We start from the raw sequence: 27,492 nt of genomic DNA, 5'->3' as shown, positions 1-27,492 counted from the left end.
TTTCCCGAGTAGTGATATCAGATTCGTGCTTCACTCCCAAAGACCTATCATTTGAGCCCCATATTGCCATGGTCATAAATTTGTCCCTTTTGGGGGATGTTTTAGGGGAGAGGCGGCCCCCCAAACACTTGGTCCCATATTTGGAGATCAGATTCTAATTATACACTCAAATACCTTTTATTTAAGCCCCATATTCGCATGGTCAGTAAATAAGTCCTGTTTGGGGGTGTTTTAGGAAAGGGGTCAACTCCCAGAAACGTGGTCCCACACAAAAATTTCGCTTAAATCGCAACACCCATCTCCGAGATCTGGCGTTTATGAAAATTTGGGTAAGGGGGAGGGTCCCCCCCCCCCCCCCCTTCAGATATCAAAAAATGTAGTACCCTATTTTCTCCACGGGGTCATTATGCACCATCTGTGAAAATTTCAGCCGTTGCATCTATAAAAAAAACTTTTTATTTGTTTGGATTAAATTGCTGATAAAACATGTGATATATTGATTTAAAATATTTATTTCTTATTTTGTGTTGTCTAAAAGAAAGAAGACCAAATTGCATTACCTTTATGAGCCTCACTTCATCTTCGTTTATATACATATTAAAGTGAATCGTAATATATAAAGGGTGATTTTTAGCTATAATCTTTTTGGCAACACGAGGTTAAACAGCTCACGCACGTTACTTGTTTTGTTTTACTGTCAAACATATTCAGTTTGGTCTATTCTAACCATGAATCGTCTTACAAATGAACAGCGCTTGCAAAGTATTGAGTTTTATTATCAAAATGTGTGCTCTGTTAAGAAAGTTCATGGCGCGGTCCTTCTATTTTACGATGAAGCTCATTTTTGGCTCAATGGGTGCGTAAATAAGCTGAATTGTCGATTTAAGAGTGAAGATCAGACAGAAGCATTGCAAGAGCTACCACTGCATCCAGAAAATTTCACAGTTTTGTGTGGTTTATGGGTTGGTGTCATCATTGGACCGTACTCCTTCAAAGATGATGCGAATCGTAACGTAACTGTTAATGGTGAGCACTACCGTGAGATGATATCCAAAATTTTTTTGCCCATAATGCAAGAACTTGACTTGGATGACATGTGGTTTCCACAAGACTGTGCCACATGCCACACAGCACGTGTCACAATGGACTTATTGAGACTCATTCGGGACCGGTCTATTGGCCGTCTAGATCGTGCAATTTAACACCTTCACACTATTTATTGTGAGGCTATGTTAAAGCTCATGTCCATACAGACAAGCCTGCTTCAATTGACGCATTGAAAGACTACATTAAAGAATTTATTAGTGAGATACCGGCCGAAATGTTGGAAAGAGTATGCCAAAATTGGACTAAGCGGATGGACTATTTGAGGCGAAGTCACAGTCAACATTTGCATGAAATAATCTACAAACAATAAATTATATGGACCGTACTATCGATTCAAATAAAGATTTCATGCATTTTTCCGAATTTTATGTGTTTTTATTTTGAAAAACTTTTCTAAAGCTCTTAAAAAATCACCTTTTACTAATCTTAGCATTTTGCGCCAATACCATAGCAATTCTTGATCCACATATTGTTGTAGCAGTTTGTTGTGTTCTATCTTTCGTCTGCTTAATTCTGTTGAGTGTCAAGCCCCAGGAACTCTGCGACTAAGATGGGGTGCGTTCACAGGGATCTGGGTCTGAGTCTATTGGGTCTGGCTGGGTAGTTAAACAGGTGACTTGTAGACTTTTCAAGACTTTTCAACCATATTAGGCGTGATGGCTTCAAGGGCCGTGCGTTGGTATATTGTATTTGAATCGTATCGCACGGCACTTGAAGCCATCACACCTAATATGGTTGAAAAGTCTTCTAACCAAAGACGACAGAGACAAAAATTGTAAAATTTAATGATCTTCGCCCTAACAGGCAAAAAACTTGAAAAATGAAAAATTCGGCAGAGCCCGGCCAGGAATCGAACCTGGGCACGCGGAGCTACAGCGAGTGTCATTGCCGTTGTCTTAGCATTCGAAGCCATCAATACAACTTCCAACAGATGCACAAGAATCATGTGTAGTACGGAAGTAGTATAATTTGTCACAGAAAGAGTGGGAAATGTACAGCTAATAGACAGGGTTGTCGAGTGTGGTTAAAGTTGTTAATGTGGTAATTGTATATTGTTTTTATTTAAAAATTTGTTATTTACTTATTTATTTTATTTTATTGAGAGTATATAAAAACCACACTTTATATTTTCCTTGATATTGTTTGTCCAGCCACGCCACTGGACATATACATGGCTCATACGGATTTCTTCGCATTACATATGTGTGTGTGTGTGAAAGAGGATACAACAGAACGCGGAAATGAATATTCACAATTTTTATTACCAAATAACAATTTAATTCACATTTACAATCACTTGCGGTGATACAAAAAATATCGAATTTCTATATCAAAAATAATTAAAGGAATTAACACCTCGTTTGGAAAGATTTTTATTAGTCAATACCATGTTTAATCGGTCAAATTTAGGTCTATATTTTTTTCTGTGTACTTTTTACTAGTTATAATTTATCAACATTAGACAAAAATGTTTGAAACAGATTTTTCGTGGTCTTTTATTTTTCTGTATAAAAATTAACTAGAAGCGACAAAAAAGTTGGTGACGGATAGATTTTTGTATTTTGGAAGAGTTTATTTTGCTCACGTTTTTCCTTTTTGTTTCGTCTTCAACAAGAGCCATGTTTTCAAATTTGTTTTGCAAATATATTTTTCTAATAATAAAGCGATTGTCTCAAACGACTTATTATAAACGGGTTTGTTATTCTAGGATACGTTTTCAAAGCTTACAAGGCTATACAACTACATGGAAGAATATTTCAACTCTTCCTTACCACTGTCCAAAATCGATGTAATTGCTATTCCCGAGCTACCATTGATGCATCCATCAGATAATTGGGGCCTAATACTTTTCAAGTGAGTTCTATATATGACTGTGAACATTAGTACATCTCATCTTCTCCAGAGAAACGGAGCTGCTTAATCTTGGCTATTATCACCTGGCTCAGGAACTTATATATCAATGGCTTGGATCATGGATAACGCTTGAATGGTGGAGTGATATACACGTTAACAAGGCCCTGACAAGTTTTCTGGCAGCTAATTTCGTTTTTCAGGTAAGGGCACCATAATTTCCACCGATGGCAGTCGATATTAATGTTTTTTCTTTTTTATATTTCCATTGCCCAGATTGACAGTGGAAAGGAATTCAACGGCAAATATCCAATGACGATATTATATTCGTTGTACTACGAATTTAGCAAGCGATACCCACATTCTCGCATTACAGGCATGAAGCAGGAATCGACGTCTTATAAAATAGAACTTTTTATTCGAATGTTGAATTACACTTTGGGTCACGATTCCCTTCGGGCTGGCATAGAAAATTTTATGGCCAGCAGGCATTTTAAAACATTTAGTAGCAATGATCTGTGGAATGCTTTAACAGTGCAATCACTTCTGGACAAAACGCTTCCATCGCATAATAATGTTACCGATATTGCTAATTCGTGGATTTCGAAGAATCGTTTGCCTTCAATAAGCGTTCAACGAGACTATGCTGGCAAAAGAGCTACAGTAACTCAAAAAGTTTATTTACGTGAAAGACCACATGATGTGCCGGAACAAGATAAAATGCTTTGGTGGATACCGCTCGTTTTTATTGAAGAGAATAATTTAAATTTTTCATATACAAGACCCATCGAATGGATGCCTTATAAGAGGGATTTGATTTTAAATAACATGCCCGCTGATGATAAATTTGTCATAGTAAATCCAGAAGAAATTGGACCGTTTCCAGTAAACTACGATATAAAAAATTGGAATATGCTTTCGAGTTTCTTACAAACCAATTTGGGCTTAAGTTCCATCCCTGCACTTACAAGGTAAATATTTGACCGGTATTTTTCTAAAAACCTAAACTTTGTGTTTTATTGAAGAGCAAAGCTTTTGCACGATGCATGGAACTTGGCATATGCAGGAGATCTTAGCTTTGCGACTGCATTTAACATGACACTCTTCATGCAACTTGAACGTGATCCCATCGTGTGGAATCCAGTTTTTACATTTATTGATCATATCGGTAGACATATTGACGGATCTGATGTTCACGAGCAATTTCAGGTAATATATAAATATGGGTATCAAATGAAAGGTGTTTAAGTATATTTAAGTACGAGCTAGCTGACCCGGGCCCGCTACGCTGCGCCTTCTTTTACTTTGTATGGAACAAAATTTTCCTTGGAATATTTTTTTTACGACTTTTTTTAAGACTTTATTTCTGCCCCATATTCTCATAATGTCTGATTTAGGGGTGTTTTCGGGGGTGAGGTGGTCCCCCAGACTCTTGGCCCTGAAAAAATATCAGCACCGTGCTCTTCTTTCAAATACCATTTATTCAAACCCCATATTGCCATTGGTTTAGGGGAGTTTACAGGATGAGGCGTCCCCCAAACACATGACCCCAAAATGGGTTATCAAATTCGTTTTCTAATCTCAAATGCCTTTCATTTGAGCCACATATTGGCATGATCAAAAAAATTTTATTCTTTGAGGGGTGTTTTGGGGAAGGGGTGATGCCCCTAATACATGGTCCTACATTTGGATATCAAATTCGCATTCTACTCCCAAATACCTTTATTTGAGCCCCATATTGCGATGGTCAGTAAAAAAATTGCTGTTTGTGGGGTATTTTGGGAAAGAGGTCCCGCATTTTTTTGTTTCATTAATTATTATTTACTAATTTGACATGTATAATGAATGTAAGAAAACATTTTTTATACCCACCACCGAAGGATGGAGTCATATTCATTTTGTCATTCCGTTTGCAACACATCGAAATATCCTCTCTCGATTTATGGCTTTGGGCCCATAAAAGGCGCATTTATTGTTCGATTTCGAAATTTGGGACAGTGAGTTGTGTTAGGACCTTCAACATCCTTCTTCAATTTGGCTTGGATCGGTCCAGGTTTGGATATAGCTGCCATATAGACCGATCTCTCGTTTTAAGGTTTTGGGCCCATAAAAGGAGCATTTATTGACCGATGTCTTCGAAATTTGAGACAGTGAGTTGTGTTAGGACCTTCAACATCCTTCTTCAATTTGGCTTGGATCGGTCCAGATTTGGATATAGCTGCCATAGAGACCGATATCTCGATTTAAAGTTTTGGACACATAAAAGGCGCATTTATAATCCGATTTCACTGAAATTTGACACAGTGACTTATGTTAGACTTTTCAACATCCGTGTCGTATATGGCTCGGATCAGTTTATTATTTTAGATATAGCTACTAAAAAGATCAATAGTTTGTTATACATAATTGTCTTTCATTTCATTGAGCTTTACTAATCTTCTGAAGGCCAGAGGACTGCCGTCAATAAACTTGGTTAAGCCGAAGCCTTTCGGGTCGACGCAGTCCGAGTTAAGAGAGTGGGCGACGAATGCGCGTGCAACATTGTGAAAGAGCGAAACGGGGGGATCCAGATCGTGATATGACGAGGCTATTACTGAAAGAAAGCAAGAAGGAGGTCAATATAGCTATTGGTATCATAACGGGACACATAGAGCTACGAGTTCACTTAGGTAAAATCGGTGCGGCAAGTGATACCATGTGAAGGGCATGAGGTGAAGATGATGAGACGTTGGAGCATTTCCTTTGTCATTGCCCGGCTTTCGCTTCCAAAAGATATCGATACTTAGGTGGAGACACAATATCAGACATGAACCAACTTAGGGGAGTGGTATTGAAAACAATTAAGGATTTTGTAAGTAGCACGGTATTCCTAACTTAAAATTTTCTTTTTAGAGGTTACTTTCTAGTTTCAAGAGCGATGACTGGCATAGGTGTATGTCCATAGTGGCATGGGGTGGATTAATATCTGCATCCTCTTTTCAACCTAACCTATACACAATTGAACAATGACTTGTACTTATTAGTATTTGGTCCAAATCGGATCATGTTTCGATATATTGGGTAGCCCAAAAAGTAATTGCGGATTTTTTAAAAGAAAGTAAATACATTTTTAATAAAACTTAGAATGAACTTTAATCAAATATACTTTTTTTACACTTTTTTTCTAAAGCAAGCTAAAAGTAACAGCTGATAACTGATAACTAACATAACTGATAAATAACATTTTGGGCAACCCAATAGCTGCTATGGGGCATAAGGTATGCATTTTTCACCGGATTTTGACGAAAGGTGGTTTACATATACACCCGAGGTGGTGGGTATCCAAAGTTCGGCTCGGCCGAACTTAACGCCTTTTTACTTGTTTTTAATTAGAACAATATTAGTTTTTTATGAGTTTTATATGAAAAAAGGCTAAAAAACTATTCTTGTGTAGATTGGTCTGGATAAAATTTCCTTGGAATACATGTGGGGGTCGGGTATAATTCCCATGAACCATCAAGGAGTAATTTCAGTTTAGACGGGGGAAAAATTCGTCTGATGTTTTATCGCAGGATTTGAACCCAGGCTTTCAGCGTCAAAGGCGGACCTGTTAACCTCTGTGTAACGGTGGCTCCTTCCTAAGACTTTAGATTTACGAATATGTATTGTAATTTGACATGTTTTCAAAGTTAATCGAATCTCTTTGCAGGCATACATACGGCACATACTAACTCCTCTATATCTTGAATTAAGCGAACAAAAAAATAATTTGGAAATATGGCACACTGAGCTTTTGTCAATGGCTGAAACATTTTTGTGTCGTGCCGGATATACAATATGTGTTGAGGAGGCACAACAGGCATTTAAACAGTGGATGGAAAGTGATATGGCAGATGAAAAATTTATGTAAGTTGGCAAAATGCAAATTGGCCCGTGAACATACCATTAAGCAACAGGTCCACACATTGCTATAAAAACATCAATTCTACCAATAAATTTAGGTCGCCCTTTCAGTATTTTATGAAATTTGGTATGGGTTAATCGGTTTAAATGAAAAATAGCTGTGATAATTTTCATTCCTCTAGCGCTAGTTATAACCTCTTCAAAATTCAAACATAGCTGCATTCAAATCGTCTTTATATATTAAAGAATTGGTTTTCTGTTACTTTGGTCTTAGATAATACTAAAATTTGGTATTAATATTTGCTATAAAAATATAAAAAAGGCGAATTAAAAAAACTGTATGTTAATGCTCACTGTGATTAGAAGCTGTGAGTCAATTTCGATATATATACTAGAGGTCTAGAGATTTGAAGATTTATTTCGTTTGTTTTGTCAATACAAAAACTCTACCCACAGCATTTCATCAAAAACGGAGGAGGTGACCTCAAAGGTAGAATTTTCTGTTTAGATTTGTTACCGACAAGAAATTTAAATCAAAAATCTTTGTATTTAGGATATCCAACAAGTATATATGTCCCGCTTTGAAATGGGGTACAATGGAGGAGTGGCAATTCGGACTAATGCGTGTTATCAATTTCCCAAAATCACGTATTCAAAGTGAGCGAACGTACTTGCTAAAGAATTTGGCCGGATGTCCTGTACAATCTGAAAAGATAGTTTACCTTTTAAACATCGCAATTATCGAAAGAAATGCGAACTTCACTGAAAATGACATCATTCTCATTTTCAATATGCTAAACAGAGGATCTGGTGGAAATAAAATACTTTTAAATTTCCTGTCCAACAACTGGTCCACAATTAGGAATAGGTAAGAAAGGCGCCATATGAAATATCTTCACCTTAAATGCAAGACATCGTAACCCGTTAGGCATAATCTTGCCAAGAAAAGCAAAAGTCCTTGAACCCCAAGTGTTATCTAGAAGACGTATGTATATATTTTGACTACCAATATGGATTCAGATTTTTATTTATATTTTACAATGTCCTGCATTTAATGTGATATGTGATATACACAACACAACAATTATATGTAATCAACTTAATACTAAAGGTGACATCACACTGTATGTTCTTGTCTTATGACATGTCAAATTTTGCTATTGTTAAAGTTGCACTCATAGTGCCATGCGAATGAAACTAACACATGAAAATCACTGTTCAAAATAGCACTGCTATTTTTTCGATTAGAGCGTTGCTCTCTTCCTTCTGACAAAAACGTGAAGAGATCGACTGTTTTTGTTCTCAGCTGAATGAAAGCAACTCTAAAATTAAATTGTTTTCACAACTTTAACAATTTTTGACCATAAAAAATCAGCTTTTGCTCACATTTTTAGGTTATGTCATACAATAACAACATACTAGTGTGATAGCAAAAATGATGAATCGTATACATATGTAAATTGGCAATTTCGACACACACATAATGGAATACCAAAGATACATAAAATGTGACATATCATAAGACAAGAACATATAGTCCGATAACACCTTAACTACACAACAATGACTTGTGGTCTAAGTTGAAACAATTTCACAATTTTCCTAAGAAATACACTGTAAACATTTTTATCCCAATTTTAAAGAATCGAGCCAAAGATTAGAAAACTTAATTTAAAAATGATAACTTTTCCAATTGTTTTAAGGAACATTCCCTTTGGTACAAAATATTTTCCATCATGTTAACGATTTTTTATTTTATTTGGTAGGTTGATAAATCATAACTTTGCGTCTTGTTATTAAAAACAAAAATCTAAAATGGAGGTCAAAATATAGTTGCATGTTAGGAAATTGACCTTGGGACAAAACAACAGTGAACCGTTGTTAAAGACGCAAAATAGCCTTACAAATAGGAGCGTCTTTAACCCTCCAACGATTAAGTCATCCCTTGCCCTTATACGAAGTACAAGGTGCACAGGAATTTAATATGAAAACGCACTTTTATACCCTCCACCATAAGATGGGGGGTATATTAATTTCGTCATTCTGTTTGTAACTACTCGAAATATTCGTCTAAGACCCCATAAAGTATATATATTCTTGATCGTCGCGACATTTTATGTCGATCTAGCCATGTCCGTCCGTCTATCCGTCCGTCCGTCCGTCCGTCCGTCCGTCTGTCTGTCGAAAGCACGCTAACTTCCGAAGGAGTAAAGCTAGCTGCTTGAAATTTTGCACAAATACTTCTTATTAGTGTAGGTCGGTTGGTATTGTAAATTGGTTATATCGGTCCATGTTTTGATATAGCTGTCATAAAAACCGATCTTGGGTCTTGACTTCTTGAGCCTTTAGGGTGCGCAATTCTTATCCGATTTGAATGAATTTTGGCACGACGTGTTTTGTTATGATATCCAACAACTGTGCCAAGTATGGTTCAAATCGGTCTATAACCTGATATAGCTGTCATATAAACCGATCTTGGGTCTTGACTTCTTGAGTCTTTAGAGTGCGCAATTCTTATCCGATTGGAATGAAATTTTGCACGACGTGTTTTGTTATAATATCCAACAACTGTGCCAAGTATGGTTCAAATCGGTTCATAACCTGATATAGCTGTCATATAAACCGATCTGGGATCTTGACTTCTTGAGCCTGTAGAGGTCGCAATTATTATCCGATTTGCCTGAAATTTTGTACGACGGATTCTCTCATGACCATCAACATACGTGTTTATTATGGTCTGAATCGGTCTATATCCTGATACAGCTCCCATATAAATCGATCTCTCTATTTTACATCTTGAGCCCCCAAAGGGCGCAATTCTTATTCGAATTGGCTGACATTTTACACAGGTCTCCTACATATAATTTAATTGTGGTCCAAACCGGACCATATCTTGATATCGCTCTAATAGCAGAGCAAATCTTTTCTTATATCCTGTTTGCCTAAAAAGAGATGCCGGGAAAAGAACTCGACAAATGCGATCCATGGTGGAGTGTATATAAGATTCGGCCCGGCCGAACTTAGCACGCTTTTACTTGTTATCTTTAAACTTATACGCATGAAATAATTATTTTAATTGTAGATGAACTATTATTTGTATATTAATACTTTGTTTTATTTCATTTACTAGCCGAACGTGGCCCGTTCCGCTGCGCCTTCTTTAACTCTCTAATATCTTTTAGGGTGGGGACACTTCGCCCTGAATGCGGATATCGAATTCGTGCCATTGAAGTCTATGACGCTGAACGCGTTTAAATCCTGGCGAGAACATCGGACAAAACGATGTTTATCCCCTCTTAATGTTGCAACATTTGCGAGGTACAATGCCATTCATGATCATTTAAAAAATGTTGCCCAAAGAGGTGTCGCACTGCGGGACACCGTTAGTACTCGGCTATAAAAAAAGGTCCCTTATCACTGAGTTTAAACTTGAATCGGAAAGCACTCATTGATGTGTGAAAATTTGCCCCTTCTCGGTTCCTGGTGTTAATGTTTTTCCTTAAGGTAATGTTCTCATTAGGGAAGGGATGGCACCTCAGACATTTCGATTTAAATATGGATATCAAATTCGTGCTGCTAGGGGTTTAGGGCGGCCCGATGGGTACCTAGACTTAAATTTTAATATCATTTTCGTATTCAACTCTCCAATACTTTTCATTTGATTCCTATATTGTCCCGATCGGTCCACTTTTGATTTTAGGTTGTGTTTTTGGCAAAAGAGGGAGGGTGCGTCCCCTTTCCGATACCGAAAAATTATATAGCCTTTGTTTCCTTTCAGACCAACCTACACAATACGCGAAATTTCGAGAAAATCGGTTCTGCCTTTTTTCAGTCTATAGGTGGGGTTCACCCCACCCCAATGTCGCCAACATTAAGAGTGGATAAACACCGCTTTGTTCGATGTTCTCGCTAGGATTCCAACGCGTTCAGTATCATAGGCTAAAATGGCACGAATTCGATATCCGCATTCAGGGCGAAGTGTCCCCACCCTAAAAAGGTATAAGAGAGTTAAAGAAGGCGCAGCGGAGCTGGCCTGGTTCGGCTAGTACATATATAATTCATGTATATTTATTATTAAAATAAAAATGTTCACACTTTTAGTTTTCAATGGCTTCGGAAACATTCGCAACTGCAAATAATTCGCATAGGGTTAAGCATCATATTTTTCCAGAAGTTCCGTTACGCCATATTCACAATATTTTATAGTCTGTTGAAAAAGAAGTGAAAGTATAGATACATACAGTTTTATTTTCAATCTAATACTTGCCATGAAGGTAGTAGTAGTAAATATAAATCTTCCATTAAAATATTCCATTGCTGCATAAATTGTATTTCCCATTTCAATTTTAAAAATTTCTGCAAACAAAGTTATTATTTAACTTTGACCAGAATAATTTTTAATTTTCAATGTGGAATTTTAACCGTTTTTTAAAAATACCCGCACAGAATTTGAGTTGATCTACAAAGATCTCATTGCTTTGACTGAAAAGTTCTCAAGATACAAAAAAGCTTAATGTATGGAAACATTTTTGGATTCGCCTGATAACTCATTGCCGAAACGTAAAAAATCTTCTAAAACTTTGATTACAAACGAATCTTCTTCTACAAATATCGATACAAATTCTAATAATGCACCAAACAACACGTCGAACATTACTCCAGACAATTCATCAAATACTACCTTATTTATTCCATCAATAAATGTTAGCATCACAATCATCCGATTCATCTATTTCAACTGTTTTAAACCAGCCTACAACTAACCGTTCCCTTGCTCCAGCTTTCATTAATACAACCCCTTCCGGTAATATTCCTTTAACCTCACGTGTAACGACTGTACCTCCTAAACAGCTATAGGTTATTGCACCCAAAAAGACAGTGTTTGCGGATAGGTTCATGGCTGAAACAACTTTTGACGATGTCTTTTTCTATATAAAATCTAAAATAAATGCGGAAGTTGAATTAAATGTCTTTAAATTTCAATACTGGGACAGACGAAGCAAAGCATCATTTAGAATTATTGTTCCCGAGGAAATTTTTGTCACTGTAGTAAATCCGAATTTTTGGCCATCTAAAGCACTTGTTAAAAAATACATCTATAACGATATTCCCCGTAATGATGTTGCTATTTTGACGCATGCCTTGAATAATGTTTCAAAAAACTCGAAACTTCTATCGATAATAATATTTCCATAGTATATCAATACGTTAAAGGCTTAAATACTAAATTATCTACTCTTTTCTCAGATAGATTTGATTTTGATTTTCACATTATAGCTTTCACTGAAACATGGCTTCACAATAAGGTTTACGATATGGAGATCTTTTGTTCCAAGCATAGAATTTACAGATGTATTCGGGACAACAATACTAACACGGCGGGCTAATTGCAGTATCCGCCTTTTGAAGAATGTATCAATATTTGTCTCTTGTTCTCAAAATACGTTGAAGCTATTATTGTACATCTGCTTTTCAAAAATCCTCTACAACTGACACTTTGATAGTCTTAAGCGATTTTAATATGCTGTCTATTTCTTGGATATGCTCGTCATATTCTAATAGTTTAATACCAGTTGTGACTAGTGGTATTTCTAACGATTTCCTTATTTCTTTATTCGACTTCGTTTCGTTTCCATCCTAACCTAAACATTACTATTTCTTTCCCAAAACAAATTCGTCCTAAATACCCCTCCCCTAGAAAAGAGTATTGCTTCGCTACAACTAAGTATACTAAGCTCAGATCCCTGCTTTCTACCACTAATTGGGATAACGTTTTATGATATGATAATATTGATGAAAATATATCAACATTTTATTTTATTCTACAACAATGCTTTGATTAGTCAGCCCTTCGAATTATTGTAAGTGATAATTCTGGACCACCTTGCAATACATGAAATTTATCGAAACTGAAAAATAACAAAAATAAACTGTATAAGAAATTTAAAAATCGGGAACTACACTCGACTTCTCAAACTATTCAGAAGCAAGATCAAAGTACAATAGGGAAAAATTAATAAAATGAAACCGAACTTAGGTTAGGTTAGGTTGAAAAGAGAGTACAGATATTAATCCGCCCCATAACACTAGGGACATACACCTAAGCCAGCAATCGGCTTGCTGTGCGCTCTAAAAACTAAAAAGTAGCCCATGCACAGAAGCCATGCAATTTTTTGGATACAATTCCAATCACTGTAAATTCGAATTTTGGTTTTAGTATGACAAGTAGGAGGTCACCGTAGCGCAGAGGTTCAAAGGTTCATCCCGGCGAGACCATCGTATTCTGGCTACATTTGTGAGGTACTATGCCATGTAAAAACTTCTTCTCATGTAAAAACTTCTTCTTCTCCGGTACGCCGTTCGGACTCGGAAAGGAGGCCCCTTATCATCGAACTTAAACTTGAATCGGGCTACACTTATTGATATGCGAGAAGTTTGCCCCTGTTTCAACATGGGCACATTTGCATTTCAAGCAGTTTTGTGATGTAGGGGTTCAAATGCAATATTTTTTGGCAATACGTATTTGTCTTGTTTAATGAAGAAAGATGAAAGCTGCATCTAATCTCATAAATTTTAATATTCGGAGTAACGATCGGTATAAATGTTGGTTAGTTTGGGATGTAAATAATGTGGCAGCATGTTTTTTTGAATATAAATATTGATCACTGAATTACTAAGTAAGACGAAGTCGTGGAAGTGAATCCCAACCTAAGTGGATCAGGAAAAAATGTCCAAAAACGTTCGCCCTAGAAGTTTTTTAATGTCTTAAAAGTATGTTCTTAATCCTGTAAAAGTATAAACTGCATTTTCCTGCCTTAACAAAAGCTATTGATCTTTTTAAACTCACCAACATAGCAAAGGATTGAATGATTCCCATATAAAGTGGGACTTCGATTTGATTTCTTAAGCCACTAGAAGCCTTAGTTTTTGACCGATTTGGCTGAAATTTTGCACTAAGTGTTTTATTGTGACTGAGTCAAGTCCAACTCCGTCCATAATCTGATATAGCTCCCACATAAACCTATTTCCCGATTTGACATCTTGGGCCCCTGGGAGCTGTAATTGTTATACGTTTTGGCTGAAATTTTGCTTGCAGTGGGTTATTTTGACTTCTTACATGCATGGTAGGTATTTTCCAAAATGGAAAATGGGAAAAAGGGAAATGAAAATATGTATTTTATGGTCCCGAGACCAAAAATCGAAAGATTGGTCTATGTGGTAGCTATATCCGAATACAGTCCGATTTGGATCATATTCGGAACAGGCTTTGACAGGTGTGATTATAACTAATTAATCCAAATTTCAGTACACTCGGTTGAAAAATAGATATTTTATAGGCCAAAACCATTAAACGGAATATCTATCTACGAGGTCTGATCAAAAACTAAGCATTATTATAATTTTTTTCAAAAAGTATTTATTTATTCATACTTCTGAAACGTGCGTTTTGGTCACACAAAACTTAATACAGTTTCTTTGATCCATTTTTTCGAATAGTAAGATATCGAAAAACTAACCCTTATCTTTATCTAACCTTTTTATCTGTCAAAAACAAACTGACAATCTAAAATGGGTAATATTTCCAACAAATATAACAGACATGTGTACTAACGGCCGCGCCGAGCTTTGGATATCCACCACACCGGTTATATATTAACCACCTTTCGTCATAATACGGTGAAAAGTGCATAATTTTTGAGCAGTTATATCTAAATACAGTGCGATCTCAACCATATTCAGGAAAGCTATGTGAGGGTCGGTTAAAAAATGTACCTTTTATGGGCCTAAGAACTTACAACGGGAGATCGGTATATGTTTATGACAGCCATATCCAAATATATACCGAACTGAACCATATTGAACACAATTGTTAAAGAGCCTAACACTGCCGACCGTGTCAAATTCCAGTGAAAGCGACTTATAAACGTGATTTTATTGTCCAAAGAACTTAAACCGGGAGATCGATATATATGGCAGCTATATCCAAATATAGTCCGATCTTGACCACACTCGGTACGACTGTCAAAACTCGGTTAATAAATTCAAACCTTAAATCGGGAGATTGGTATATATGACATCAAAATTTGGACTGATCTGTGCCGTATTGACCAGGGATGTCGAGGAGCCTTACATAACTCGCTATACCAAATTTCAGCGAAATATGGCAATAAATACGCCTATAATGGGCCCAAGACCTTAAATCAAGAGATCGGTCTATATAGCAGCAATATCCAAATCTAGACTGATCAGGACCAAATTGAATAAGGATGTCGACTAGCCTAACAAAACTTTTTGTCCCAAATTTTAGCAAAATTGGATAATAAATGCGCCTTTTATGGACCCCAAGACCTTAAATCGAAAGATCGGTCTATATGCCAGCTATATCCTAATCTGGACCGTACTAGGCCAAATTGCAGGAAGATGTCGAAGGCCCTAACACAACTCTTACTTTACTTTAATTGGCTATGACAGAATATTTCTTCCACTAGCCGAACGTAGAATAACGTTCCAAGCGCCTCGATCTTCTGACACCATGTTTCGAGGTGTCTCCCACAACTTGATCTTTCCATCGGGCTTTTGGTCTTCCCGGTCTTCTTCATCCATTCTGACAACATGACCTAGCCAACGCAGCCGTTGTATTTTGATGCGTGTAACTATGCTATCGTCGTCATACAGCTCATACAGTTCGTGGTTCATACGTCGCCTATATTCTCCGTTAATGCAAACTGGTCCATATATTTTACGAAGAATCTTTCTCTCAAATACTCCAAGCACTGCCTCATCTGCTTTCACAAGTACCCATGCTTCAGAACCATATAACAGCACGGGTAGTATCAGTGTCTTGTAAAGTGTAGTCTTCGTCAGTCGAGAGGTGGCCTTGTTTCTAAACTGCTTACTTAGTCCAAAGTAGCATCTGTTTGCCAGTATTATTCTTCGCTTTATCTCAAAACTGGTGTCATTCGTTTCGGTTACGGCGGTGCCGAGGTAGATAAAGTTACTGACTATCTCAAAGTTGTGATTCCCAACTTTCTCCATGTTCTTTATCTGCTCGGTTGTACAAGGCTTTTTGGGAGTGGAGACCATCCATTTCGTCTTATCTCCATTTACCGCCAGACCCATTTTCACTGACTCTCTTTCGATTCTTTCAAAGGCTTAGTTATTACAGTTATTACTTCCGGTGACCGACCTATGATATCGATATCGTCGGCATAGGCAAGTAGCATGTGCTCTCTTGTGATTAGTGTGCCATATCTATCCACTTCTGCATCTCGTATAATTTTCCCTAGCAGGATATTAAAGAGATCACACGATAGGCTGTCTCCTTGTCTGAAACCTCGTTTGGTATTAAATGGTTCGGAGAGATTCTTTCCTTTTCTTACTGAGGAACGCGTATCAGCAAGTGTCATCCTGCAGAGTCTTATTAATTTTGCAGGGATACCAAACTCAGACATGGCTTGAAATACTTTTGAACGTAAAGGAGTATCGAAGGCGGCTTTGTAGTCAACAAAGAGGTGGTAGGTGTTGATTTGTCCTTCTCGGGTCTTTTCCAGGATTTGGCGCAGTGTGAATATCTGGTCTAGGGTGGATTTACCAGGTCTAAAACCGCATTGATAGGGCCCAATTATCTCATTGACTTTAGGTTTTAATCTTTCACACAGTACGCTCGAGAGTATCTTGTATGCGATGGGGAGGAGACTTATTCCTCTGTAGTTGGCACATTCCGTCTTGTCTCCTTTCTAGTGTACGGGACATAGTATGCTGAGGTTCCAATCATCGGCTATGCGTTCTTCTAGCCAGATTGCGCAGATAAGCTGATGCATACGCCTTACGATGCATACGAACCTTGAGAAAGTATGTAATGGTTCCATCATCGGGTCCCTGTTCATTAGGCTGTATTGCGTCTACCGTAGCTGCTCTGTTCCAATATTAAGATCTTTGCCTATACTAGCCTTCAAAATATTTCCAAGCCCATGGGCTTATGATCTGAGACACGTATACAAAAATATTCAATAGTGTGTATGTATTTTCCCGTCACTGATTTAAAACATTAGGTTTTGTAAGCTGAAATAACAGTACGAAATGTTTGTTAAACAGCAGCACTATGCGTGCTGAAAGAGCAGTAATGTCGCCTTCCTTTTTTCAGCAAACAAAACTGTTTAGCATTGCAGTTTTGAACAACAAATTCCGTTGAGTGTACATATGGTACATATATATATTGTAAGCCTGCTCATTTTATCTGCCTTTGGAGGCGGTACTAGTATTGTGCGATGCTAACTCTCAACACATTTCGTCGGGTAGTATCAATATTGATAAGTGAGGCCAAGACCTGGCATAATTTTTATACCCACCACCATAGGATAGGGGTTTACTAAGCTAGCCAGCTAGGTTTACTAACCCCATATATATATATACGAACGCGTAGAGCTAGCCGCTTGAAAATTTTCATAGATGCTTAGTATCGATGTAGGTCGTTGCAAATGGACCATATCGGTTTAGATTTAGATATAGTTCCCATATAAATCGATCTCCCGACTTGACTTCTGGAGACCCTGGAAGCCGCAATTTTTGTTCGATTTGGCTGAAATTTTGCGCGTAATGTTCTGTTATGACTTCCAACAGCTAAAACCTTATATAGCTCCCATATAAACCGATCTCCCGATTTGACTTCTTTAGCCACTGGAAGCCGCAATTTTTGACCGATTTGGCATGTAGTGTTTTGTTATGACTTTCAACGACTGTGCCAAGTATGGTCCGAATCGGTCTATAACCTGATATAGCACCCATATAAACCGACCTCCCGATTTGACTTCTTTAGCCACTGGAAGCCGCAATTTTTGTCCGATTTGGCTGAAATTTGCTTTAGGGTTTTGTTATGACTTTCAACGAAACCGATCTACCGATTTGACTTCTTGAGCCCCTGGATGCCACAATTTTCTTTTATATCTTCCAACAACTGTACAAAGTACGGCCTAAATCGATCTGTAACTAAATATAGCTCCCATATAAACCATATAATCTCCCGATTTGATTTTTGAGCCCCTGGAAGCCGCAGTTTTTCTCCGATTGATCATGTTGTGTTTCGTCATGACTTCCAACAACTGTGCCAAGTACCTCCAAAACCAGTTTTTAACCTAATATAGCTCCCTTGTTTAGTTTTTTTTTTTTTTAATTCGGCACAAGCATATTTCTTAATGAAAAATTTTTTAAAATATTGTTTCTGCACTTCTTTAAATACAATTGTGAAACTTATTGCTATGCACTAATATATTGCATGCCACTGACACATTTGGTTCTCTGGTTCGAATCGTACCGTTCTTCAATTTTTTTTAAATTTTTTCCTCAAATTTATTTAAGAAAATTCGGTTTAAAAAATGTATTTTTTTTCTAAATTTAATTTAATTGAGAAACTTTTTGCTATCCAGTAATGCTTATTGAGTTATATCATCATTCAGGAAGTGATGTATGTAGGCTAGAGGAAACGTGGAAACATGAGACCATGAGTTCAAATAACCTCGACCACAAAATTAATTAAATTGTTGAGTAGAGAAGTAAGAAAACGAGAGAGCAAAGCTATTAAACGAACAAATAAAAAGAAGCGCTCGCCGAACAACGAAAATAAAAAAACCCACCAACCATCAAAGGTGGTGGGTTTTGAGAATGAAACTTTTTCATTTCATAAAAGAAATGATTTCATTAATCCAAAGAAAAATGTTGATAAGATATATGAACGTGTTTCATTGTATCAATGAAAATATATCATTGCAATAATGAATATATTTCGTTAATTTCACGTTAATGAAACTCAATGAAACTTTAATCATTTATGCAATAAAGCGCACAAAATCCATGACAAATTTTATTGGTACAACGTAAGGTCTCCCCCCATTCTATGGTGGTGGTTTATAATATAATTAATGAAGATATATTATACTCGTTTTATAGTTAAGTAAATAGTTTTAATAAAATATTGATTTATAACTATTAACAACTATTAATTAATCATTAATTTCAGGTTTGAAAATAAAACAAACTTATGGGACAGTTTGATCAGCTCGGCCACAGGGTCATTTACAACTGATGAAGGATACAAGATGGTGAAAACACTTTTTGATGAGCACAGAAACGAGTTTGGCAGCGCTCTGCATATAATTGAAAAATCATTGAAAAACATTCAAGAAGAAGCCAAATGGAGCGAAGAAAACTTGCCAGTCATAGAAAATTGGTTGACGGAATTTTTCCATAAAAACCATCCAAAGGATGAATAAATAACTCAATCTAAATCTAAAAATCGATATTTTTTCTAATTGGTACTCAATTAAACTGTTTTGATGCTTTGTATATAACAACTTTATAGGTGTCCAATATAAGTGCTTCGACATATTCCAAAAACTTGGCAGAAAATTCGGAGGCAATCAGTCTGAGCTGATGGAGGCTACCGAAGCGCAGAGGTTAGCCTGTACGCCTAAAACGCTGAACGCTTGGGCTCGAATCCTAGCGAAAACATCATAAAAAATTTCCAGCGGTTGTTTTCCCTCCTAATGCTGGCGGCATTTGTTAAAACTTCTCTCCAAGAGATGTCGCACATCGGCACGCCGTCCGTCCGTCTGTCTCTCGAAAGCACGCTAACTTTCGAAGGAGTAAAGCTAGCCTCTTGAAACTTTGCACAAATACTTTTTATTGGTGTAGGACGTTTGGAATTGCAAATGGACAAATACTTTTTATTGGTGTAGGACGTTTGGAATTGCAAATGGACCAAATCGGTTCATGTTTTGATATAGCTGCGATATAAACCGATCTTTGTTTTTGACTTCTTGAGCCTCTAAAGGGCGCAATTCCCGTCCGATTTGATTGAAATTTTGCATGAGGTGTTTTGTTATGACTTTCAATAACTGTGTTAAGTATAGCGCAAATCGGTATATATCCTGATATAGCTGCTATATATGGGATCTTGACTTCTTGAGCCTCTAGAAGGCGCAATTCTTATCCGATTTGGCAGAAATTTTGTACAACGGCTTCTCTCATAACCTTCAACATACGTGTCTAATATGGACTGAATCGATAAATAGCTTGATACAGCTCCTATATAAACCTATTTCCCGATTTTGCTTCTTGAATGCCTACAAGGCGCAATACTTATACGAATGTACTGAAATATTACACAATGACTTCTACAATGTTCAGCATTCATTAATGGTCCTAATCGGACTATAACTTGATATAGCTCCAATAGCATAACAGTTATTATTCAATATTCTTTGTTTGCCTGAAAAGAGATACCGCGCAAAGAACTCGATAAATGCGATCCATGGTGGAGGGTATATACGATTCGGCCCGGCCGAACTTAGTAACTGCAGCCTTTAAAGGAATCGAAAGAGAATCAGTGAAAATGGGTCTGGCAGTAAATGGAGATAAGACGAAATGGGTGGTTTCAACTCCCAAAACGCTTTGTTCAACCGATCAGATAAAGTAAATGGAGAAAGTTGGGGACCACAACTTTGACATAGTCACCGACTTTATCTACCTCGGTACCGCCGTAACCGAAACAAAATAACAGATGCTATTTTGGACTGAGCAAGCAGATGAGGAGCAAAGCCACCTATCCACAGACGAAATTTACACTATACAAGACACTGATACTACCCGCGCTGCAGGGACGTAGCCAGTAACAGAAGCCAAAATTCTTCTGTTACTGTGAAATTGGTAAAGATACCTCAATTTTTTTTTAATTGTGGTAACTTTTGGGAGCAGGAACTGACTCATCGGCGGTAACGATAGGTCATAAAGTCAGAGCTGAATTTTGAGTCGATTGCCAACACACTATTTATAGGCCGATCTTAATTTTTCAAGGTGTCGTTGTCTTTGCGAATATTTTAGTTTTATACTGACAAATCGATCTAAAATCCGTTTTTGATGGAAAGATGTCCGGTAAAAATTGCACCCAACTATTGTCGCATAGGCTTATAATTCCTATCATATCTTTTTGTTTTTCTTCAAAAAGATGGAAAGCCAGAGATCGTAACACACACCAACCACTATGGAACGCGTTTCGTAATTTGGTTGCAATTCCACATCAGCCATATTAGGTGAGAAGGTTTCAAGGGCCGTACTTTAGTATGTTGTATACCACATTAACCACGCTCAACAACCCTGTCTATTAGTTGTACTTTCCCCAATGCATGTGATTTTGTGTAATGGCAGATTTTTTGTGCATCTGTTAGAAGTTGTATTGATGAATTGGAACGCGAAACAACGGCAACCGCTCTCGCTGTTGCTCCTTGTGCCCAGGTTCAGATGCCGGCCGGTCTCAGCCGATTTTTTTCATTTTGAATTTTTTTTTTTTGCCTGTTAGGGGGTAGATCATTAAATTTTACATCCGGGATTCGAACCTGTGTTTCCGAGACCTAAACATTTTTCATTACATTGCTGATGTAATTCAAATAATTTATAATTAAATATTACTAATTATTCATTGAACATTTTTTTTAGACTAAAAAGAAATATATTTTTACCAGATAAAATTTCGATTAAAATAATAAAACGAGAAAAAAATAAAAGAAAATGTATAAAGAATTATGTCTTCGAAAAATTTTTGTTGAATGTATGTTCGGAACAATTTTACAAAAAAAAAATTTTAGGCAAGAAAATTTTGTGACGATTTTGGCTTAAAAAAATTACATTGCGCTTCGGTCTTTAAAAAATTTGCATTAACTCATTAACGACGAAAAATTAAAATTCTAGCTCGAGTTAGGAAAGAGGTATCGTAATGAAATTTGGATTGGCGTATAGTGAACGACTGAAACCATTTTTGAAACATTTTTCCTATCAAGCTTTTGGGAGAAAATTGCCTTGTCGAAGAACGGCAATTTTTTATATTCTAAAAATCAAACATAAATTTTTCAAAATTCTTAGGAGTGAGATTTCTGGAACCCGTTTTAATGTATTGTTGCATTTGATGGTTTCTATATTTAAAAAAAAATTATGGCAATAATCCTACAGCAGGTGGGACTTTGTGCCAAAATCTTTAAATCCAGCTTTCTTCGCTAAATGGTCATAAAGTATAAAGAAAATGATTTTTTTTGTTGAGGTTTAGGAAATTAAAAGATTTTTTTTTCAAAAAATTTTAAAATTACTCAAAAAATTGCAACGTCAGTATAAATTCTCTAAATTGTGATAATATACAATTTTTGTTGAGGTTTAGGAAATAAAAAGATTTTTTTTTCAAAAAATTTTAAAATTCAAAGTTCTTAAAATAATTGCTACTTCAATATAAGTTCTCTAAATTGAGATCATATAAAATCGGACAACAAATCGAGGGTTAAAATTTTGTCTTCAAAAGTATTTTTTTTAAAATTTGTCTGTAGAAAAAAATGTAGGAATATGGTGTTTTGGACAGATAAGCATAATAAAAAGGATTTAAAAATATTTATGCAAAATGTAGTGTTGGAAAATTCAAAATGTTATTGAAATTTTAAAAAATAATCTCCAAGTTAGGTTGCCTTTAGAGAGTTTTCGATGAAATTTAGTCCTAAAAAAATAACTTTAAAATTTTGTCTTTCGAAATAATGTTATTAAATTTTTTATAAAAATTCTGTAGGGGTCGGGCATGTGCTGAACTTTCGTCATTAGGGAGATATTTTGTCTTTAGAAAAATGTCATTCAAATTTGTTTAAAAAAAAATCATTACAATTTTGACCTGAAGCAAAATAATTTTAAGCCGGCCCTGGCTTCAGCAAAATTTTGTCTTTGCAGAATATTATAAATATGAAATTTTGTCATTTTAAAAAAGGTTACTGAAACTTTTTGTTTGGAATAAATTTAATATAAATTTTTTCTTTCGACAAAATCATTTTGTTGGGTGTGGGGGAGGGGGTGACTCGAGTCCGGGGCTACGTCCATGCCGCGCTGTTATATGGCTCCGAAGCATGGGTACCTGCGAAAGCTGATGAGGTAGTACTTGGAGTGTTAGAGAGAAAGGTCCTTCGTACCAGTCTTCGTTAATGGAGAATATAGGCGTCGTATGAACCACGAGCAGTATGACGATGATAGCACAGTTAAACGCATTGAAATACAAAGGTTGCGTTGGCTAGGTCATGTTGTCAGAATGGATGAAAAAACTCCAGCAAAGAAGTATTTTGAAGGCGATCGTAATAGAATACGCTAAAGGGAAAGATCAAATCTCCGATGGCGTGACCAATCGGAGGCGGGCATCTCAAAACTGGCTGTCAGAGATTGGAGAAGAAGTGCAGAAGATCGAGGCGCTTGGACTACTATTGTATGTTCGGTTCGCCCGATCGATTGAGGAGCAATTGCAAGCACGGAGAGGAGACTGATGCCCCAGTCTCCTCCCCGTGCTTGCAAAAGTATTGGAGAGTATAATGGTGAGAAGATTTAGGGAGGGCTACGAAGAAGGTACTTCTCCGTACCAGTTCGGCTTTCGGGAGGAAAAGAGCACTGTGGATGCCTGGATCCACGTGCAGAACTGTGTGAGAGAATCGAGCGCCAAATATGTCCTTGGCATATTTTTCGATGATACTCGAGATGACAAGGCGAGTTATTGGCGCCTTCAAATAACCAATGGCCAACATCAGCGTCTGTTCCCAGGTTAGGGGCGGCTGGCGGCGAGAGTCGAATCTTGGAGCAAGTGGCTCGCCACAACGAGGGATACATGCAATCCCACAAACCCATGCGGTTGTGGCGCTGGGCCAGTAACCCGCCCTCGGAAAACATAGAACTACTATGAAAAACAAAGGAATAGTAAAAACGGACCCCCCAACGTTGACGACCCACGCAAACGAAAAAAGGACCATGATTTGCGGATCTGCACCTGGAATGTCTGCACTCTTTATAGAGAAGGTGCAGTACACGCGCTGGCGGATGTATTAAAGAAGTACAAGGCAGATATAACCGCCATACAGGAAGTGCGATGGACTGGGAATCGCGTCACTACAACACCAAACGGTGACGAACTATACTATAGCTGCCATAACACGAGGCATGAATTTGGCTGCGGATTTGTGGTTAGTCGGAGACTGAAACACCTAGTCTCCAGCTTTACTCCGAGGGATGAGAGGCTAGCCACAAACCGCATAAAAGCCAAATTCTTCAACATCAGCCTTATTTGTGCCCCTGCCTCGACGGAAGACAAAGATGAGCAGACCAAGGATATTTTCTACGAGCGCCTAGAGAGAGAATATGACCGCTGCCCCGCCCATGATATTAAAATCGTTCTGGGAGATTTTAATGCGAAAATAGGGAAGGAAGACATTTTTGGTGCAACAGTCGGAGAGTTTAGCCTCCACGAGATAACGTCCAGTAATGGGTTGAGGCTGATAGATTTCGCCGCGGCAAAAAACATGGTAGTTAGTAGCACCAGATTTCAACATAAAAATATCCACAAAGCCAGATGTCTGTCACCCGATCAAAACACGAGAAACCAAATTGATCATGTTGTGATAGATGGAAGGCATTCATCCAGCGTGTTAGATGTACGATCGATCCGTGGAGCGAATATAGGTTTGCACCCGTTTGAACATGACGAGGAAATTACGATCTGACACTGCACGGAAGCTGGACATTGAAAAGCTGCAGACACAACAAATGGCAGCGGCATACTCCACTCTACTGACCCAACTGCTTGATGAAAGCACTCCTTGTTCCGATGATATAATGGCACAGTGGCAAACAATTGCCCACTCCATGGTACGACCAAGAGTGTCGAGATGCTACTGAAGCCAAAAATGCGGCATATAGAGCAACCCTGCAATCAGTAGCAACGCGCCAGATGAAGGAGAGGTATCGGGAGAAAAGGAGAGAGGAGAAACGTCTATTCCGCAGAAAGAAAAAAGAAATGGAAAGACGTGAGTGTGAGCGAATTGAGATGTACAGGAGCCAGAATGAAGTCCGGAAATTCTACCAAAGAATTAAACACCAAACCGATGGCTTTGGTGCAGGCACATCCTCTTGCAGAGACAAAGAAGGAAATCTGGTAACTGACACAGACAACATGCTGAGGATATGGAAAGAACATTTTACCCAACTGCTAGTGTCCGATGTTGGCGGCGAAAAGGATACCGCAGAACCAATCCCTGATGATGGCATAGAATGTTTACCTCCTAGTCAGAATGAGGTCCAAGTAGCAGTAACCCGGCTAAAGAACAACAAGGCAGCAGGAGCCGACGGGTTACCCGCTGAACTTTTTAAGACCGGAGGCGACACGCTAATAAGGCGTATGCATCAGCTTATCTGCGCAATCTGGCTAGAAGAACGCATACTCGATGATTGGAACCTCAGCATACTATGTCCCGTACAGAAGAAATGAGACAAGACGGAATGTGCCAACTACAGAGGAATAAGTCTCCTCCCCATCGTATTCAAGATACTCTCGAGCGTACTGTGTGAAAGATTAAAACCTAAAGTCAATGAGATAATTGGGCCCTATCAATGCGTCTTTAGACCAGGTAAATCCACCCTAGACCAGATATTCACACTGCACCAAATCTTGGAAAAGACCCGAGAAGGACAAATCAACACCTACCACCTCTTTGTTGACTACAAAGCCGCCTTCGATACTTCTTTACGTTCAAAGGTATTTCAAGCCATGTCTGAGTTTGGTATCCCTGAAAAATTAATAAGACTCTGCAGGATGACACTTGCTGATACGCGTTCCTCAGTAAGAAAAGGAAAGAATCTCTCCGAACCATTTTATACCAAACGAGGTTTCAGACAAGGAGACAGCCTATAGTGTGATCTCTTTAATATCCTGCTGGAGAAGATTATACAAGATGCAGAAGTGGATAGATATGGCACACTAATCACAAGAGAGCACATGCTACTTGCCTATGCCGACGATATCGATATCATAGGTCGGTCACCGGAAGTAGTAACTGCAGCCTTTGAAAGAATCTAAAGAGAGTCAGTGAAAATGGGTCTGGCAGTAAATGGAGATAAAACGAAATGGATGGTCTCCACTCCCAAAAAGCCTTGTACAACCGACCAGATAAAGAACATGGAGAAAGTTGGGAACCACAACCTTGTGATAGTCAGTAACTTTATCTACCTCGGCACCGCCGTAACCGAAACGAATGGCACCAGTTTTGAGATAAAGCGAAGAATAATACTGGCAAACGAAGACTACACTATACAAGACACTGATACTACCCGTGCTGTTATATGGTTCTGAAGCATGGATACTTGTGAAAGCAGATGAGGTAGTACTTGGAGTATTTGAGAGAAAGATTCTTCGTAAAATATATGGACCAGTTTGCGTTAACGGAGAATATAGGCGACGTATGAACCACGAGCTGTATGAGCTGTATGACGACGATAGCATAGTTGCACGTATCAAAATACAACGGCTGCGTTGGGTAGGTCATGTTGTCAGAATGGATGAAGAAGCTTCAGCAAAGAAGCGTTTTGAAGGCAAACACGGTGGTACACGCAAACCCGGAAGACCAAAAGCCCGAGGGAAAGATCAAGTTGTGGGAGACACCTCGAAACTTGGTGTCAGAGATTTTAGAATGAGCGCAGAAGATCGAGGCGTGAAAGAAATATTCTGTCATAGCCAATTAAAGTAAAGTAAAGCAACCACATTTATTGACCAATCTTGCCAAAATTTTGAACATCGTTTTCCTCAACGACTATCACAATATCTGAGAAGGTTGCTCGAAATCGGTTTAGATTTAGATATAGCTCCCAAATATATATTCGTCAGATTTTGGGTAATTTGCAATAATGTTGTCATATGTCCACCGTATATAATACAATTTGAACATATTTGCTCTAAATCCCCCCCACATTGTACTCATAAGGTATGTGTAGGGTATTATACAGTCGGCAATGCCCGACTTTTGCCCTTCCTTGATGGTTGTATTTAGGGCAGGCCTTCGACAAAGTCTGGCATGAGGGACTTCTGTCCGAATTATATAACGATTCACCAATCGAGTATTATCAATTCCTGAATTCACACTTTCGGATAAAAATTGAAACACATGCTCTACGTTGTGGCCAATCCGAGCAGGTGTCCCCAAGGAAGTGTTTTAACTTAATCTGCAAATGCAAATTTGGCCCATGAACATTCCACTAAGGAACAGGGGCAAACTTCTCACATATCAATGAGTGCAGTCCGATTCAAGTTTAAGCTCAATGATAAGGGGCCTCCTTTTTATAGCCGAGTCCAGCAGTGCGACACCTCTTTGGAGAGAAGTTTTACATGGCATAGTACCTCACAAATGTAGCCAGCATTAGGAGGGGAAAACCACCGCTGAACATTTTTTCTAATGGTCTCGCCAGGATTGGAACCCAGGCGTTCAGCGTCATAGGCGGACATGCTAACCTCTGCGCTACGGTGGCCTCATCTATTCTTCATAAATACTAGAGATACTCGTATTCCAACATCTCCTGATGCAACCATTGCAACATTTGCCCATGACACGGCTGTGCAGATATCGAAGTAAAAGCTTCGAACAAGCTCCTACCGAATCCTTCCATTGTTTCAAACTGGATGTATAAATGGAGAATGCCTTTAAATGAAAGCAAATCCGCGCACATTGTATTTACAAACAAGAATGTTCTTAAAAATCAAATTTATCTAAATATCTTGACATGACCCTTGACAAAAAATAAAGTGGAAAGAACATGTCAAAACAAAGAAGG

General features: G+C 37.9%; 1 protein-coding gene across 1 annotated transcript in view; it reads left to right on the top strand.

The window, feature by feature from the left end:
• LOC106090274 (aminopeptidase N) overlaps positions 1-19,129 on the top strand; it is a 70,506-nt gene extending 51,377 nt beyond the window's left edge. Inside the window, exons 7-13 of the mRNA XM_013256408.2 lie at positions 2,816-2,961; positions 3,011-3,161; positions 3,235-3,929; positions 3,984-4,167; positions 6,647-6,843; positions 7,394-7,708; positions 18,854-19,129. Coding sequence (XP_013111862.1) covers positions 2,816-2,961; positions 3,011-3,161; positions 3,235-3,929; positions 3,984-4,167; positions 6,647-6,843; positions 7,394-7,708; positions 18,854-19,106 — 1,941 coding nt within the window. The 3' untranslated portion in view covers positions 19,107-19,129. The remainder of the gene's footprint in view (positions 1-2,815; positions 2,962-3,010; positions 3,162-3,234; positions 3,930-3,983; positions 4,168-6,646; positions 6,844-7,393; positions 7,709-18,853) is intronic.
• The last annotated feature ends 8,363 nt before the right edge of the window (positions 19,130-27,492 follow it).

The sequence above is a fragment of the Stomoxys calcitrans genome, chromosome 2, assembly GCF_963082655.1.
Source record: "Stomoxys calcitrans chromosome 2, idStoCalc2.1, whole genome shotgun sequence".
NCBI classification, from domain to species: Eukaryota; Metazoa; Arthropoda; class Insecta; order Diptera; family Muscidae; genus Stomoxys; species Stomoxys calcitrans.
The sequence above is the reverse complement of the archived record's forward strand: the minus strand, read 5'-3'. Positions and strand labels throughout refer to the sequence as shown.